The sequence below is a fragment of the Rutilus rutilus genome (genome assembly GCF_951802725.1).
Source record: "Rutilus rutilus genome assembly, chromosome: 6".
In the NCBI taxonomy this organism is placed as follows: domain Eukaryota; kingdom Metazoa; phylum Chordata; class Actinopteri; order Cypriniformes; family Leuciscidae; genus Rutilus; species Rutilus rutilus.
In genome coordinates, this window is record NC_140214.1 from 11,278,689 (window position 1) to 11,297,575 (window position 18,887).

The window sequence follows — 18,887 nt, forward strand, 5'->3', positions numbered from 1 at the left end:
AACTGTTAAATGCAACAGTCAGTTTAATGAAACAGTCAGGTGTCTCAGATCTTCAAATCATGGATTGTTGGCTGTTCCAAGATCTAGATATAAAACAAAAGGTGAAAAGGCTCCAATGTTATGGAATAGTTTACCAATGGATATTAGATCTGCGGAGTCTTTGTCTGTTTTTAAGTCTCTTTTAAAAATGAATGTATTTGTATAAATGTTCTTTTACTACTTTGTGAAGTATTTGGATTCAGTATTCTGTTTTTTTTTTTTTTTTACTAATTATGTCCCTGGTTTTATATTTTGTAATGGTCTCCATGCATTTTTGTAATTTGTGAGGTACTTTGTGGTAAGAAGCTTTAAAAGTGTATATATATTATAATTATATACAATTATTATTATTATTATGCACAGTGAAAATAGGCTGTATTTGACAGAAATTCCAAAATTATCAGCAAGTTGACTATCTTGACGGTGCAGTGATTGATTACTGCATATGGTTGTCAATGAATGGGTCGCTAAATATCATTTTGGATTTAATACAATTTTCCCAATAAACAGGCAAGAATAAACCTGGTGTCCTCCATGATTCCTTGTCCAATTTCCGATAATAAAGCGCTTGAATGCGACCAGATCGTAATCAGGATTAATTGTAGATTAACAAATTATTAGTAGCTTGTGCAGTTTCAGTTAGTGATTAGCTGTACATGAAAATCGACATTTCTTTGTGTGTAATCTCATGGCTTTTGGTATATATGCTACTTCAGACGTGTCTTTTGTGTGCCTCTATTGCAGTGACAGCTTATGTAACAGTTTAGATTTGTTGCGGATAAAATTAGACTAGTCTTCTTTTTTTTCAAGATGCGAGTTCTTAAGTTTTGGTTTGTTTGAACTGTCACTGTCTCTTGAGTTGTCTCTATTAAAAAATAGATTAAAAATGTGTGTTGGGGAGAAACATTAAAACTGAATTTATCCATGAAAACAGAAAATCAAGACGTGTGAGCTGATTTTCAATCTGTTTCTTTCATTTTATTAATGTTGCTCCATGTATACAAGTACATATATCTCAGTTCTTCCATTTTATTTTTATTTTTTTATTTAACCAGGGAATTTTGGAAAGAAAAGGAATGATAGAGAAAGGAACAGAGAGAAAGAGAGAGAGTGTGCTAATTCAAATGAAATATCACCTGTAGCAACATTATCTCCACAGCAACCAAAATTACACAACAATAGGGCCAACCACCGACATGCAAAACACACACACACAGCCTCACACATATAGAAACACACAACGCTCACATTGTTCTGTCAGTATATTGAGAGATCTGTGTGTGAAGTGTGTCCTGTTTGGTGAGTTTGGAGGTCTCTCTCTCTGTCTCTCTGACATCATGACAACTGCTGCTTTCAAAGTACAGAAAGACCAGAACTCAATTAACGCACGCACGCACACACACACACACACACACACACATGCAGAAAATGCATGCTCATACCATGCATAACTCCATATGTACACTCACATAAAACCCTGGATCCTTCCACACACACGTACACACTTTAATTGAACCTTCAAACAACCAAATAAAGGAATAGTTCACCTTAAAATATATAACATAATTTACTCATCCTTGTGTTATTCCAAACCTGTATGACTTTCTTTCATCTGTGTAACCCAAAAGTAACCATTTTGAAGAATGTTCATGCTGCTCCTTTCTATACAGTAAAAGTGGATGGGGTCCAAAGACTGTGGAGCTCCAAAAAGGACAAAATAGCACCATTAAAAAGCATCACAAAAGTAGTCCATTCGGCTCATGCACTATATTCCAAGTCTTTGAAATTGAAATCATTCTTTACTCATAATCTTGCATTGAAAATCTGCCTTGACAGATGTAGTCCCCATTCACATTTAATGCATAGAAAAGAGCAGCTCTTTCAGCTATATCTCTCCTTTCACATTCTGCGGAAGACAAAAAATCATACAGGTTTATAAAGTTCACCATTTTTGGGTGAACTGTTCCTTTAAAAAACATTAATACTGCTAACATTCAATACTGTGCGTGTGTGTATGTGTGTGTTTGATGCATTGTGCTGTACACTGATTTTGTTTCCACTGATATGTGAGAAAAAGAGAGAGAGAAACAAAGAAAGTAGGAAAGTCAGGGGATAAGCAAAGACACAATGCCAATCACTAACTAGAAAGCAGCAAACAGGAAATATGAAGTATGCATCAGGGAGGCTGGACTACTACTACTACCACTCACGCACGCACACACACACACACACACACACATACATACATACACACACACACACATATAATAACCCCTCCCACTGCCATAACATCACACTCAAATGGAGGGAAGTGAGAATTGGAGGGTGGCAATGAATAGATTCCATGTTTTTATTCCACCCCTCATTGAATGGAGGTAGAAAGAAAGAGAAAGAGAGAAGAAGTTGGGGGGCTGGTGGTTTGTATCAAAGTTCAATTGGATATTAAAGATAATATCATCATAACTGCCAGTCTTATTCACCATGATCATGTCCATCACCAACACAATGATCAAAGTCCAGCCTGTTAAAATCATTACTGTTATTGTTACTATTATCATTATTCATTTTATAATTACTGATATAATTTAAAATGGGCGGGCTAGTTTTATTATTTAGATTTGATTTCGTTTTTCATTTGCCATTAATCTTGTCGTTCACTGCTCCATCTGTTAATCCTGCACAGCGACTGCTTGCTCCTTATTGGGGGCGGGGCTGGTCTCCGTGGCGACTGGCTCTGCTGCGGCGGATTCCTTTGCGGGCGGAGCCTCAGTCTTTTTAGACTCAGCGTCGGGCTTGCTCTCCGTCGCTGTGGCTACAGGAGGGGCGGGATCTTTAGCGGCGGGGGCGGGCTCTTTTGCAGCCTCTTTCTCACTTGCCGGAGCTGCAGAAGGGGTGGATTTTTCTTCCGCTTTGGCAGGAGGGGCATCTGGACTTTTGGCGGGTTCTGCTTTAGCAGCCTCGCTGGTCTTACCGTCAGAGGCTTTAGGAGCAGTAGCGTTTGCCGCAGGCTCCTCCTTCTTTGGAGGGGCGGCGCTTTTCTCCTCCTCCTTGGGTGCGGTGGAATTGCTTTCGGCACCGGGTGCGGCTTCTTTGGCGGCTGCCGCCGTGTCATTGGTCGTCTCGGTGGCGGCAGGGGCATCCTCCTTGTTCTCCTTGGGAGCTTCGCTCTCCTCCGCCGACGCTCCCTCCGTCTTTGCGTCCTTCTCTTTTGCCTTCTCGTCGTTCACATTGTATCCCTTCTTCTTTTTGCTCAGCTTCCCTCCCATTTTACCTCTGACCTATGAAAGAGAGAAACAGAACAATCAACACTGGCTGCAAGAGTGACTTGTGCAATCCAAAACCAGGTCTTTAAACTGCAGAAGGATCCATTCATGTGCTTTCACCTTCATCAAGTTGAATCATTAACACAAAGGCCCTGTTTACACCTGCTATTAAGATGCGTTTTGGTCGATCGGATCACAAGGAGACGAGGGAGACACATTCCCGTTTACACCTGGTGTTTTAATCTGTCTCTTTTGTCCACTTTCGACCACTTCTGTCCTGATTTCTTCGAGGGGAGGGTCTATGGGCGGGTAAATGTATGGGCTTTTTCAGATCTTTCGATCTAATGGACTAAATAAGCTTGCACAATTTACATATGAACACGAAAGGAGATGGCTGAAAAACATACAGCTGTCATTTCTACTCTGACAGTCGCAAGACCAGCCGAGTGTGTGTTAGAAATCAGGAATGAGTAGGGCTGGGTAATCTTAAAAATGTTTCGATACCGATACCTTGACTTCGATATCGGTTCCTGAACAATACTGAAGAAATACGTTTTAACAACATTACTTTACCTTAAAAAGAAACTTCGGTTTTATTTGTTCAGTTTGTTAACTTTTTTACACTCAGCAGTGTAAAGTTTTCTATGTATCTTAATCATAATTATCAACATGTATTATTTACTTCAATGAGCTCGTTGTTTCTGCCGTAACTTAATGCATTGTTTAACAATGAAACTGAATGAAAGTTTAACTGAAATGCATTACTTACTGTCACCTCTGATAACAGATCACTCTAAATTGTAATTTAGACACATGCATTTTATGTAAAGCTGCTTTAAAACGATATGTATTGTGAAAAATGCTATACAAATAAATGTGCATTGAATTAAATATAGGCTACTGGGTGATGCTGACTCGTCATCTCTGTAGTGTAGTGAATGCGCGTGAGCCTATAGAGAGAAATGCACCTTTTATTTGGATTACATAAACTATTTTTTTCGAATTGGTTCATTTAAAAGTAGACATTTCAAGCTTCTATAGGCCTATTTCTCATGTATGTGAGGCAAGTATCCTATACGCTGAGTTTCGGTTCATTTGTGACGCGCTACAGTTCTTCTTGGAGTCGAAGACGGATCAACTTTCAGCTCACAAATTTATTCTGTGTGCTGTTAAGTGCTTCATCAGATTTGTCATGTTGCCGGTCTTGGCAGCAATCATCTTGTCGCAAATATTGCATCGAGCGCTGCTGGCATCGAGTCTGGTGAAACACAGCTACACTTTTGATCTTTTCCACATATTTTCCATCTATGTGGGTTGGGACGCTCACACTACAGCCTCACGTGTGAGCTACGTCTCTTTGGGCAACCGCATAAACTAGTGTTTTTCCGCCCCAGCCAATCATGCTGCCTGCTTATTGGCTCACTGACGTTGACGAGATTAACCTAGGTATCGAACTTTGGTACCGAACGACAAGAAATGTTTCGATACTCGATAGTATCGAGGCAATTCGGTCGGTACCTAAAAAGTATCAAACTCGATAACCCAGCATTACGCATTCGGTCAGTAGGCGGAGAGCAGGCGGAGCGTTTACACTACGAAAGCAATCCGGTTGAATGTGCTTTCGACTACCTCTGGAAGTGGACAAGCTCAAAACGTTTTTGACCACGTTTACACCTGTATTTAGCGTTGCCCACTTGTGATCGGATTGACGAAAACGCTTCTTAATACCAGGTGTAAACAGGGTCTGTTTCCTAAATTTCAGATAATCCAATGAAATCTTTTGGCTAACTCTGCTGTTTGTCTTAAAGAGAAGCAAACTCTCGCGTCTTCAGATCTCAACAACTGTGTATTCAAATTTGCTAATATGTACCAAAGTCTACAAGAAGTATTGAATAATGTTCTTTCAATAAGAACATTTTTCATCCAATTATGTAAATATTCTGTCATACGGTAACATACTGTAGACTAAACCGTTTTCAATCTTTTAGATGTCACAGACCCGCAAATATAATTATCCTCATATCCCCAAGCCTAAAATTTGAAAAATATCTATATAGTTTCTTGTACAAAGGGCCAATTTATACTGTGTTATAAATATGTCTAAAACATTATTTGCAAAATATTAATAATCTTATTTAATAATATTTAAATAAAATAAATAAATGTTATTTATTTATTTTATCTCATTTTTATTTACTTATTTATTTAAATCTATGTTTTATTTATTGATTTATTTTAATATTTGTTTATAATGTATTTATTTTGACATTTTTTCCACCGTTTTTCTCACGGACCCCTGGCACTTCCTTGCGAACCCCAGTTTGAAAACCTTGAGTTATATGCTATACTATACTACAAACTTTACTGTACTAAACGAAATACTATTATAATATCTTCATTTTAGAAGAAACATCGAAGACATAGATGTAAAAAAAACGACTGCTTCCCAAGCCATGAAAGAGCAACCACTGAGCAATACAATTTTCCTCTGGGATTATTTGTGGAAATTCAAGTGTAGCATGTCAAACGCGACATGTCTTGCATAATCAGAATGACATACTAAGAATAAAAATGCAATTCGTGCTTTTAATAGGTACCAAAAAAAAAAAAAAAAGTCCATCTGCAAATAGGTCTCTGTGCAAGGTGCTGTAATGAGAGAAAGCAGAAAATACCTTGTATGTTCTGCTCGGGGTTAATTTTAGTACATGCGCTTTTGCTTCTGTCTTGATACAGAGAGCTAATAAAAGCTCAGCAGGCTAAACTCACATCTCTGAGACAGTCCGTCAAGATTCTATCATATCAAGCATCAAAACTAGATCATTAATCAGTAATCAGACTCCAGCGCTGATAGTTATCTGGAAAAATGGAGGGGGTTTTAGAGGACAGCATCTCTGAGCCATACTACCTGCAATTCAGAACCGCAGTTACCAAGGCAACCGGGTGGTCACGTGACCCTTTCCGAATAAGGAGCCGTGAAACACATTCTCTCTCTCTCTCTCTCTCTCTCTCTCTCTCTCTCTCTCTCTCTCTCTCTCTCTCTCTCTCTCTCTCTCTCTCACTCTCTATCTCTCTCTCTTTCCAATCTCCCTGTTGGCTGCTTTAGCGTTCCTGAGCTCAACAACCATCTGTGTAATGACACACTTGCACACACACACATAGTTATTCTCCAGACAGAAGGAGAACTGTAATCATGTGAAGCCAACATGTGAGTTGAATGAATACATATGACAATGCAAACATGGAAAGTCTTTCCTTTCAGTGTGTAAGAGAACAATAGACACTATCTGTCCTGTCTCCACTGAGTCAAGCAGACAGCAGCACGCTGTTTCAGCGTTAAACAATACGCTGCAGTGTGTGTGCGTCTGTGAGCTGTCTCATCTGTACAGGGGGCTTGAAATTCACTTACTGAGTGAAACCTGCTGATTGGTAGTAAATGCGATCCTGCTGTGGCTTGTAAACTGTCTGTGCATAAAGTGTCAGCGTGTGTACATCACATATTCAAAAGCCCTGTCGCAAACTTCAGAATTAAAGGAGCGGATGTACAGCACTTTTGGCTCCTGCTCCAATACAGAGCAATACAAAAGAGTTCAGTTGAAGGGAAGACAAGCACTGGAGACTGAATAATGAGAAACAATGCATCAGTAAGATTAAACCTTCAGATGAAGCTTTATCATTGAGGCTAGGCCCTACGACAGAGCTCTGCTGTGGAGGCTAGGCCCCACGACAGAGCTCCATCTTAGAGGCTAGGGCCCAGGACAGAGCTGCACAGTGGAGAGAGTAGGTGACAAGAGTTTACTGGTCATTAGAGCTGCAAAAATTGATAAAAAAAAAATCATTATTGAAATCAGTGTTTGTTTTAGACATTAATTTTTTATTTTAAATGAATCAAAATGAGTTTGTTCCTATATATAAAGCGAGTAATGAGTTATTTATACTTCTCCGTAACATGATTACAGAAAATGAGCAATATCTTACTTTGCATTTTATTTTTTATTTTAATATTTTTTTATTTTTTTATTTGTTTTCAGAAACGCTGCTTTGATAGTTTTTTTGTTTGTTTTATTGCATATTGTATTGTTAATATAGTTTTATCTGCACACTTTATATTATATATTTCAAACAATTTGTACACAACATAGATTGCACAGACAATGTTTGAAGTTTGGAGAGCATTGAGGAAGATATCTGTATCTGTGATGAAAAAAAATTAATGCACTTTTAAAATGCAATGGATTCCTGTGATGGCAGAGGCTGAATTTTCAGCATCATTACTACTGTTACTTCAGTGTCACATGATTCATTCTAATATGCTGGTTTGGTGGTCAAGATTTTTTTTATTTATTATTATCAATGTTGAAACTGTGCAGCTTAATGATTTTGTGGAAACCATGATTTTTTTCCCCCAGAATTATTTGATGAATAGAAAGTTTAAAAGAACAGCATTTATTTGAAAAAAAGAAATTTGTTAACAATATAAACATCTTTACGGTCACTTTTGATCAATTTAATGCAACCTTGCTGAATAGTATATATATATATATATATATATATATATATATAATTTTTTTTTTTTTTTTATCAAATTTGAACGGTAGTATAGATGTATGTGTGTTGCCTTGTAAACAAGTAACTTTGAATCGTAAATTGCTTATGTAACTCTAAAACTCCAACACACACACACACACACACAGGCAGGGGAGGGGGGAGTGGAGAACTGGAGCAGAAAATCTGACCCAATCACTGTGCTGTAACAGCAGCAATGCATTCTGGGTGCAAGCACACATTAATAGCGCTTTATATTTAAATACAATAAACTACATTGCATATGGACAATTTTTCTAGTAAATTGGTATTAGATGCTATTTGAATAATTTTGCTGACTTGTGATATTTTTGTATGCAACCAACCTTATCTTGCATATCTAAAGTATATGTGTAGGGTAATATAAACGTGAACGAGCATAAGAAGATAAGTTACTAATTCACATCCTCATTCAACCACACTTCCTTCTGTCTCTCACAAACACACTCTTATGTGCATGTGTGTGTTTGTATGTTGAATGCAGATGCAGATGTTTTACCTCCAGGTCAACAGGGGGAAGTGTGGAGCCACATCCCTGAGATGTTTTATTGAAGACCGTTCTTGAGTGAACAAGGACAAGGAGAATGTGACAGCTCAAAGTGTATGACACACACACACACACACACTAATAACTTCAGATCTGTCCTCCAAGCTCAAATACACACATACACATGCACATAACCTTAGAGATGTACTCAAACAAACCCCACACACTAGCACATTGTTGGCTAGGGCCCGGGCCTCTACGTAAACACAAGCTCAGGCTAATGAATAACTCCAGACCAGAACACAGAGCAGCGAAACTGGAAGCTCTTGTTCTTTGTTTGATTGGTCAGGATGATTTGAAAAGTAAATGTGATGATGATTATTGTGATTGTTTTATTGATTATTCTTGTTTACACAGATCATGATTTAAGCACCAACTTGTGGATTTGCTTTCAGGAAGACTGAATGTGTGACTGTTGACAGAAAGAGTCTGACATATTTCACTCCAGGTTACTTGTTCCATTTAATTTCTAAACTTCCCCCACCAGATAGTAGCCTACATATATATTATTATTTTTTAAAGGTCAGAACTGTGTGTTCCAAGTAATCACTACTTCCTTCCTGATTAGTGCACACGGTTTAGACTATTAATAACTGTCTGAGAACCAGAGGTTAACTGACACTAACTATGAAACTAAAATCGAAGAGAGAAACTCACGAAACATGAATTGCATCTGCTTATTTGAGTTCTTTCAGTGCACAATTCAGTAAAGGAATTATGCAAAGTAGGCAATGCCATGAATGCACCTACAACATTGGTGATGAACACAATTTGCAGGCTGTAATTCCCCATCTTACAGGCCGCTTCTAACCGCTAGTGGAGGATAATGCAGACTACTACAACACCTTAATTGGCTCTTTCAAATGCAGAAAGTGTGTTTGACCATACCACAGTCTGGGTGTCTTTTAAAGTTTTCTTCTCTTGTCAGAACCGATAATCTAATGTGCAGCGCTCCAACATGTACAGTATAGCGCAAATGTGCCTCCGGCAACCTGAGTTCAATTCCTGGCTCGAGGTCCTTTGCCGATCCCGTTCCTCCACCCGGTGCTTTCCTGTCTGATCTCTACACTGTCCTAAACAATAAAGCCCTAAAAAGGCCAAAAATATAACAAAAAAGTGTTCTTCTCCATAATTTGATGAATTACTGCTGTTATTGTCAGTAGAAAATGTGCAAAAAAATGTTAGCAATTCCAATTTGTACTAATTGTGCCAGGCAAACAGCCCTGAGCTCTCTATAATGATCCTAATTTACCTGGAATTGTTCTAAGTCATAAAAAAATGTGATTTGCACATTCTCCTAGTTCACAATCGTTCAAATGTTTTGGGTCAGTACGATTAAAAAAAACAAAAAAAAAAACAATAATCTTTTTAAGCAAGGACACGTTACATTTTAGTGCCTTATTGCCTTTTTACCTTTAAAAAAGGCAATAAGCCACACATTGTATTTAACAATACCCATTCTTAACTGTGTAAAGCACTGTAATGCACAACATTTCATACCTTTTTGCTTTATTCAGCAGACTGAAGACTAAAATGTGTGTCTTGAGTAAATGTGCTGTCATTTTAAAATTCTAAGAAACCAGCTGTTGAATATGCAATTGAGTTTAGTTTAATTTATATAGCTCTTTTGCCAAGCTTGAAGCACTTACCGAAATGTATCTGTTCTGACCCGCAGCAGCTGGAGTAATAGGTGAACCTCCCCTTTATTGAGTCTAAAGTAGGAGATAAACCTAGAATGACAAGAATGTGCCTTGTCTATTCATATTGCTTTTTGTTAGGACCTTAGGTGTGTGTGTGTGTGTTTACTTCAGAAACACAAACAATAGCGCGAGGGAACGTTTTAAATGAACACGAATGCAATAAAACATAGCCACAGCCAGTACTAAGATAAATAGTGTTAAAATGGGAAGAGAGAAGAAGAAAGCAAGAAAGACCGATGTCAGACGTCAAGATGTAAAATCGTTGATTGCGTTTCTAAAAGCACATTTGGAAGCGCTGAGGTGGTTTGCTAACTCATTTGGACAACGTCTTGAGAACGGTGAAAACTTTGACCTGGTAAAATTCTTCATCCTGTACAGAGCCATCTCTCAGAATGGAAATTGCTCTAATGAAAACAATGGCGAGGGAACATAAACACCACTGGCAGACAAAAACACGCTCGCACACACGAAGACCTTGAGATTCTTTCTTCAGTAGTGTACAGACTCCACATTACTCTGATGACTGTTTAGCGGCTCACTGATGTTAAAATGCACTGTGACTTTGAGTGTGTGTGTTTATTTAAGACTGCCATGGTTCCTAACAACTTACTAGGGCCAGTCTGAGATAGTAACACACACACATACACAATCCCAGAGCCTCACCCGGCGTTGCAGCCTTGCTATGTGTGTTTCGTGATGGTGAGTGAGATTTGATCATGTCACGTCCTTCAAGTACAAACATCCATAAATCGTGTTACTGACAGATGCTTGATAAAATGAAATGTGAGCTCCCTCACCTGAACACACTCTTGTGTTAATGTAGTGCACACTATTGGCTGTTTCTTCAACTATGGACACTTTTAATTTGTCAACTTGCAATGCCAGTATACATGCATTACCGGAGAATTCTGTATTGTGTTTGGTAACATGCTTTTGTTGCAGAAATTACATTTTGAACATTTTAGAAATAAAACGGCAAATTCATACAGCTTTACTTCTAGCATTAAAATAAATTTTACACTTCTTATGTACTTTTACAGAATTACAGCGTGACTGGATAAATTATATTAATGTTAATTTTCCTTCACATATCTCTTATCATAAATATAAAACAAAAAATTGTTGGCTGTGATGGAAATTATACCACAACTGAGGGATAGTCAACATCATTTCTACACAATTCTACATAATTAAATTGTTTAAATTATAATATTTTATGATGGATTTTAAGATTGAACAGGGTCTGAGATAAAGGTAAAAAAAAATCTAAATATAGAAGAAATTTGAAAAGTAGCAACAACATTTTTTTTATGATGAAGTCAAGGTGAAATATTTCCTAGAGTTTCTTATTAGAAAAATCTGTTGTTTTAATAATAGTTGAAGAAAAGCCCACATCATTTTTATCAGGTTATTAGAAGGACTTTCATATCTGACTCTTTAAAGATTCATACAGTTACAAAAGACGTGTTATGTTGTCTTAAATATCTGAGATTTATGCTTAGTCTAAACATAGTCCACATATCACCAGAAAAAAAAAAAACATGGACACACAAATCTACAGAGTGTTTAATGTTTTCGTCCTTGTGGGAAACTTGCTGTCCTAACAAGAGGCGACTGCATTGTTCATTAGGCCTTGATTCAACGTCCTAAACACAACAGTTACGCCTTCACTCCTGTCTGTCCTTTCACAACGCTCTATGCAGGAAATATATAACGATACATTTATTGTTCTGAATTTGATATAAAACTTCTTGTCATTCTGTACATTTTTGTCACTGTCGTATTTCTCCTGTGTAATGCTCTCATGTAGTGCTAATACTGTGTTTTGTGTGTATCTTTCTCCAAGGGACTGTAACAGACAGGTGGGGTCAGTGGGGGTCTGGCCTTTGATTGGCTGTTGCCGTAGGAACCATAGGAGAGCTGCCATTCTGGCTCATTCTTCCAGTTCCTTCAGGTCATTGCCATGGCAACCCAGAGAGAGAGATTCCATGATGATGACACACACATCAACAGAATCAAGGAATCTGAGCTGCTAGGTAACAGTTGATAATTAACACGTTTATATAAATAAATAATTAAACACATGAAGTTACCACCCTGCATCTTGTAGGTTGATAAGTGTTAAAGGGATAGTTCACCTAAAAATGAAAATTCTGTCATCGTTTACTCTCATGTTCTGTCTTTTTTTTTCTTCTATGGAACACAAAGAAGATATTTTGAAGGATGTTTCAAGTCAATGGGGTCCAAAACAATACTGGACCCTATAGAGGTGCATGATTAAAAGATCGCAATCTCGATTCAAACACCGACGCGATCTTATTCCTAAATGACAGCGATTCTCCTGTGTCTATTAAACCTTAGACAAAATCACATCAGAACATTTAAATCAGTATTCGCGCTGCTGAGCCAGAGAGAGAAGCGAAACAGCTTCACGAACAGTCTATTCAACACCACAGTATGGTTATTTCTGTTACAAATATTCAGATTATCACAGATGTACTAGGATAAATGTTTACACTTCAGATATAAACACTGATGTCTGCGGTAGCGATCAAAATAGAGCAAATCACCTTTTGAAAGTGACTTGGCGCCTCAAATAATGATTGTATCATTACATCGTTACATCAGTAGGTGGCGACAAGTGATTGTTTAAAATTTTAATTGTTAATGAATCATTCATTCAAGAGATTTCTTCAAAAACACTGATGAAACAAGTATTTATGAGTTAGTCATTGAATCATACATTCAAATCGATTTAACCCTTGTGTTATGTTGCGGGTCAATTTGACCCGTTTAGATTTTCTAGTTGTTGGAAATACTGGTTAACCTATGTTTTTTTTCTTGATATTTTGTGACTTTTTCTCATTTATCATCATGAACATGCATGCAAAGTTTCAACATGCTGGTGTTTTTTGACATATACAAACAAAATTACTGTTCCTTTCGTGATGTTCGCGGGTCAATTTGACCCGCATATTTTAACGCTCTAAGGCAACTGTACGGACCAAAAATAATAACATTTCTTGGTTATATTTTGTTATTTTATTTTTTTACTACCTTATGAAGCTAAAAAAATTGGTTTTCCACACTTATTTCAATGCAGAAAAATATTTTGTCGGCCACAGATGGTAAAAATTACCTATCATTTATTTTTTCAAGCTACCTGAAATAATATTAAACCTTTTTTTTTTTTCTTGATATTTTGTGACTTTTTCACATTTATCATCATGAACATGCATGCAAAGTTTCAACATGCTGGTGTTTTTTTTTTACATATACAAACAAAATTACTATTACGTTTGTGATGTTCGCAGGTCATTTTGACCATCATAGTCAGCTATTCACAAGCAACTGTACAGACACAAAATAAAAACATTTATTTTATGTATGTCAGGGCATCAACTCCAGTTCTAAAGTGTAAGTGTATCTAAAAGTGCTCTAACCCAAACCAAACACACTTGAAAAAGCTAAATCATGGTGTTCAGAATTAATTGCAAATTACAAATGAAAATTTTTGACAGACACAGATAGTAAAATAAGCTCTCATTTATATATTCAAGATATCTGAAATATATTGAGACTTCGACATAGACAGCAGGAAAAATTAGCTCAGATTAATTGATTAATTGTTCAGTTATGATGTTCTAAGCAAAAAAAAAAAAAAAAAGTAAAAAAAAATGTATATGCAAATATATATAAATATAACGTATATTCAAATTTTAAATAGTTTTAAAAAATGGTTAAAAAACATTTTCATTAAATCATATCTTAAGATATATATTTTTGGGAATATTTGACAAATGTTGATATTAAAAGTTTACAGTTTGAACCTGAATCTTTGTTGTTTTTCATAGTGTGATTTTTGAGGAATTGTATTGAATCCAATGCGGGTCAATTTGACCCGGAACATAAGGGGAGTGCACAGAATTCCAACATAACACGAGGGTTAAAAAATAAAATAAAAAATCATATTTATACTGGAGCAGCATTTTGTCAGAGCCGTTTACTTACTTTCTAAATTACTTATTTTGATTAGTTGTCTGTTCAGAATCGTGAGGAAATACCCAAAAAATCGTGATTTAAATGTATGCGGAATCGTTCAGCTCTACTGGATCCCATTGACTTTGATTTATTCAAGATCTTCTTTTGTGTTCTACAGAAGAATTTTCACACAGATTTTTCAGTTTTGGGTGAACTATCCCTTTATTTCCTCAGAATTCACAACTACCTGCTGTATATTGTAAGAAAAATGTGGGAAAACAGAAAACAACCTGCAGAAGCACCTGCAACTCCAACTAAAAAATCATTTTAAAAGTAAAATAATTATTCAGAAAGCTTAAAATGTTCAAATGTGAATGTGAAACAATAGCAGGCTGAGTGGCTCAGTTCTGCAGCTCCTCTCGCAGAGCGCATAAAGCCACCAATCACTTTCCACACAGTGCACACAGACCGCAAAGGATGATGGGACAGAACCTGACTAGTGACTGACACTAAAACTTATCAAGTTTTGCCGACACAACTAAGGCTGCCTGAGGAAAACATCAAATAATAAAAGAATGCTCCACTAATCAGAAGTAGTTAACAACGGTGTGACAGAATGGGCACGTAGACTTTGAGATGTATTTTTTTTTGTTTTTTGTTAAGTGACGAGTCCAAAAATAACTGTGATTTTGAATGCATCTCTAATTTGGGACCGTCTCAGATGTGCTTGAGTTATCTGTCCCTTTCAATGATCTTCCTCAAACAAATGCACACACACACTCAAAGCTCTGCTTGGCTGAGCTGCCTCTGTCTCTGTCAGTGCCATCCCGTCTCACTGCCTCCTTCCTGTCTCTCTCTTGCTCTCATGTCTATCCCGCTCTCCTTCTGACAAACACTGAAAACCGTGATCGCAATCACCTAAATATTCATCGGAAAGAACCTGGTGCACCGAATTCAGTATAGGATTTCTGAAAAAGTTTTCACTGTGATTCTTTCAACGATTTTCATGGCTATTTTTTGTTAGTGGCGCACTTGAGGAAGAACACTTGATCACATGGTTGCTAGGGAGTTTTGTCTGGTTGTCTGAGCTATTGGCCCACAGGGATCCAGGTTCAAATCTAGCCTGGGTTGTCATCATCCCATTCCCTTTCTCTCTTTCACTTTCCTCAGGGAAATTTTTCGATTTACATATTTTCCGACCGTGTGAATTTCATAAATCCGAGGGAAAAAATGCGGAGTTTTCAATGACATTTACATTATTCGTTTCAGCCAGCGTCCAAAATTAAACTATACTGCGGCTACATGTTTCAGTCCGGCTTGGTTCGCAATAAATGCTGCTCCACGCGAACTTCATCTCTCAAAGCGTTGTGAGATTTGGTCACTTTAGTGTGCATTTGAAACACAACATGCTCTAATCGTCTTCCCAAATCTGTAATAATAAAATCTGCTGTCTACAAAAGAGAGGCTGGTCTCCCAGTGGTTTTCCACCTAAATAAATGCTCCACAGCCATACATATTGCGGTTGTAATTTTACTGTAAAATATACATGTATATCATTATTAAATGCTATTTTTATTTAATAATAAACAAATAATAATAAAAAAATTTAAATATTGTTTTGAATAATGATGATGATCTTTTTTCTTTCTTTTTTGTTGCTGTATAGTCAAATTGAATGGAGGGAAAAAAGAAATGTAAATGAATGCAAATAAAAAGCCCATAATCCATTCTCTCTCAACTCACCGACTGAAACTAGACAAATATTCACTGATTCAGACTGAAAATCTCCTCTTACATGGATCTGCGCTCATGAAACTAACCCATCAGACAATCCAGATCTTTCTCACTCTCACTGCTTCCTCCTGAGTCCTGCTCTTTTCTGCTATTGCAACACTAAACTCCAGCTGGGCTTAAAACCTGGCGTCTCACACTGACATGAATCACCTGACTGCTCTTCTTGTTTCAATAGGTGACCTAATACAGGTCTGTATGGAGAGATAAAAAAAAAATTTAATCAAGAGTATTGCTATAATTCAATGCATGCAGAACCAATGTGCTGATCTGTAAATGTTGTCACTCGCTCATGCAGGGTTAATAATGTTTTTGGTGGGTGAGTGACTCCTGTGTGAGTTACCTTCAGGCTCTTCTGCATTATACATACTCATTGGACAAATAAATGAGACCCTAACTGATGTAGATATTAATGTATCTCTACAACTCTCTCTCTGTGGCTTGCACACATAGAGGGAGTGAATGGGAGATGCAATTTCCAAAGTGTACCAATCATTATAACAACATTTTATGTCATCAATCCTGTTTAAGATCAATAATCAATACCCAAGACCTTATTTTTCAGACCGTTTTTACACTGGACATTTTTTTTTTCATGTGGTAACATCTAACTTGTGTTAGATGTGTTTTGTACATTTGAAATGACAACATTTTGGCGAACATATACTTTACAAATTTCAGGCAAAAATCTGCGCTCAGTTCTCAGATGTTTCCAGGTTGAAACGCGTGACTCATTCAAGCGGCGGTTTATTATTGGTCCGTGTGAACGTGAGGATTATGAAGCTTACTCATACTCCTTCTCATAAACTCACCTCAGTCTCATAATTTCAAATCTTATCCGAAAAAAACACAATAGACGAGATTATTGGGCGGAGACGTTTTACACAGTGTTATTTCAATATGCGGTGTCTGAGCGCTCTTCTTTTTTTTTTCCTCACGGGAGGCGAGCGCGAGCGCACGGTCACTCGGTTCATTGTCTGCCGCATCGCCGTGAAACGTTAAAAAGATTCTTCTACACACAAAATATTCATGAACACAGTTGCGGAAAAATAGTATTCAAGTCATAAATACAGTTGTACATTATAATACAGTATATTAGAAGCCAATTTTAGAGCTATACAGGGTAAAAGCATCAGTTGTCCATCCACACCCCACGCGCAATGCGCATGTGCCATACAGAGACAAAGGATCAGGCAATTACGGTTATAGCTTAAAATGATAGATAAACTAAAAAAATATATATATTATCATAAAAGGTACGTTGATACAGTAAGAAAAAAGACTGAATCATGCACTTTACATTAGTGAGTGACGGAGTGAAGAAATTGTCTATTTGGCACTGTGTAGCATCATAAAGTGTAAAGAAAATGTGTATACACACTGTTAATTAATTATAAGGATTTGTCGTGTGTATATTATTTATAAGCTTCAGTTCCGTAATATCTGTGTATGTATGCGCGTGTGTGGGTGGGTGAGTGAGTGTGCGCGCTCGCGTGTGCACCAGTTAGACAGCGCTGCAAAATGTGTGCCAGCTCTGACAAAAGAGGGCGGTGAACATAAATCCGCGTCTGTGTAAACAGTAAAACGCAGCATTTTTAATGTAATCATAACAAAAACAATTATCCCACATAAAATGAGGACTTCTCTGAAGACCCCGTAATTTATCAATTTGCGCGTCAGAAAACCCGCTTTACCCATTACGCTTCACCCTACTATTCCTTGAGTCATATCAAAGAATTTTTCTTTCAGTATTTGTATTTAAATAATAATAATAACCAGTGCAAGAGCGACGGCATGCACGCGCATAGACAGTGTGTCTGTTCAGAACACGCCCCTCTCCACTCAGTTCAGTCGCGTGAATTCCAAGGCTGATTTATTGAAATGTTTTATGTGCATCTCAGAAATCAAATAAGCTCAGATACATTATTCCTCTCCAATCGCCGGCTGAATGACGTGCTGAAATTTGCACTTGATTTAGGTATTTCCCTTGTTCACTACCGTGCGCTCCGTCTCTCCAAGTGGGAGCCGCTCTTATTTATCAGAGACGCTCCAAACTAGACAAATTCTCAATGTAACTGAGTCAGAGTGTTCATTTAATCTATTAAAAGAGTGAAAGAATCTTACCGTCGGCGGTGGACTTTCTTGTCACTCCTTTCTCGAGCGTCTGCTGTTTTTTTTTTCCAATGTCTTTTTTCCCGTGCGCGTGGAATCGGCGGGGTTTATCGGGGCTGTTCGGTGTGTGTCTCGCGCTGCATTTCTCGCGCGCACTCTCGTATTCGGTTTGGGGGGGCGGGGGCGCGCGACGTGCTGTGCGAGCCACTGAGAACGAGACACGAAAGTGCGCCGCACAGTGATCAAGTCCTGCAAAAATAGTTGTTTTATGACTTATCAGAAGAAAAGTGAATAAGCTACAAACACAAGTTGTTGGTCTTCTGTTTTAATTTGTGGTTTATTAAGATATTTAAAGCAGTGGATTATTTTGTCTGGTAGTTGTAAAGCTGGTCAATGTGTGATGAATTCAAAATATTTATTTCTTAACTTGTACCAGATATAACTTAGCGCACAGGAGAATAAAATGCTCAATAAATCTTTTCTTTTGTCTTGGCGCGCCCTCTGGCGTCATCAGTTGATGCTGCAGAGAAAATATTTGTAAGTTGAGTACAATTTTCTTTAAATAATAAACAAATATATATATACACTTTATAGCAAATAGAGATAAAAAAGGTAAAAAGTAGAAAATGATCCATGTTTAACATAAATATATAATAATTTGCATTTTAAAGAAATAACAATGAAAACTAAATATACACCCATTTAAAAAAATATATTGTTACCATTAAGGTAATGCATAGGCTATACGTAGAAAAATGTCTATCACATTTTTATCATTTCACATGTTCTTAAAAAACAATTAGGTAATCTATATTGTTACAATACTCAGGTTCAGATTCTCCATAAACACAGGATAGAGACACAGTGAGTTAA

The 18,887-nt window shown here is 37.2% G+C and overlaps 1 protein-coding gene across 1 annotated transcript; it reads right to left on the reverse strand.

The window, feature by feature from the left end:
• Positions 1 to 997: 997 nt before the first annotated feature.
• On the reverse strand, positions 998 to 18,184 carry basp1 (brain abundant, membrane attached signal protein 1). Its single transcript, XM_084410758.1, has 2 exons — positions 18,027 to 18,184; positions 998 to 3,317 (listed from the first exon to the last, which is right to left on the reverse strand). Exon 2 carries the CDS (start codon positions 3,303 to 3,305, stop codon positions 2,709 to 2,711), a length of 597 nt encoding a protein of 198 aa, XP_084266884.1. The 5' UTR covers positions 3,306 to 3,317; positions 18,027 to 18,184; the 3' UTR covers positions 998 to 2,708.
• Between the last annotated feature and the right edge of the window lie 703 nt (positions 18,185 to 18,887).

Excerpts from the sequence above, each read along its gene's own strand:
- basp1 (XM_084410758.1), bottom strand. The coding sequence starts at position 3,305 with ATGGGAGGGAAGCTGAGCAAAAAGAAGAAGGGATACAATGTGAACGAC.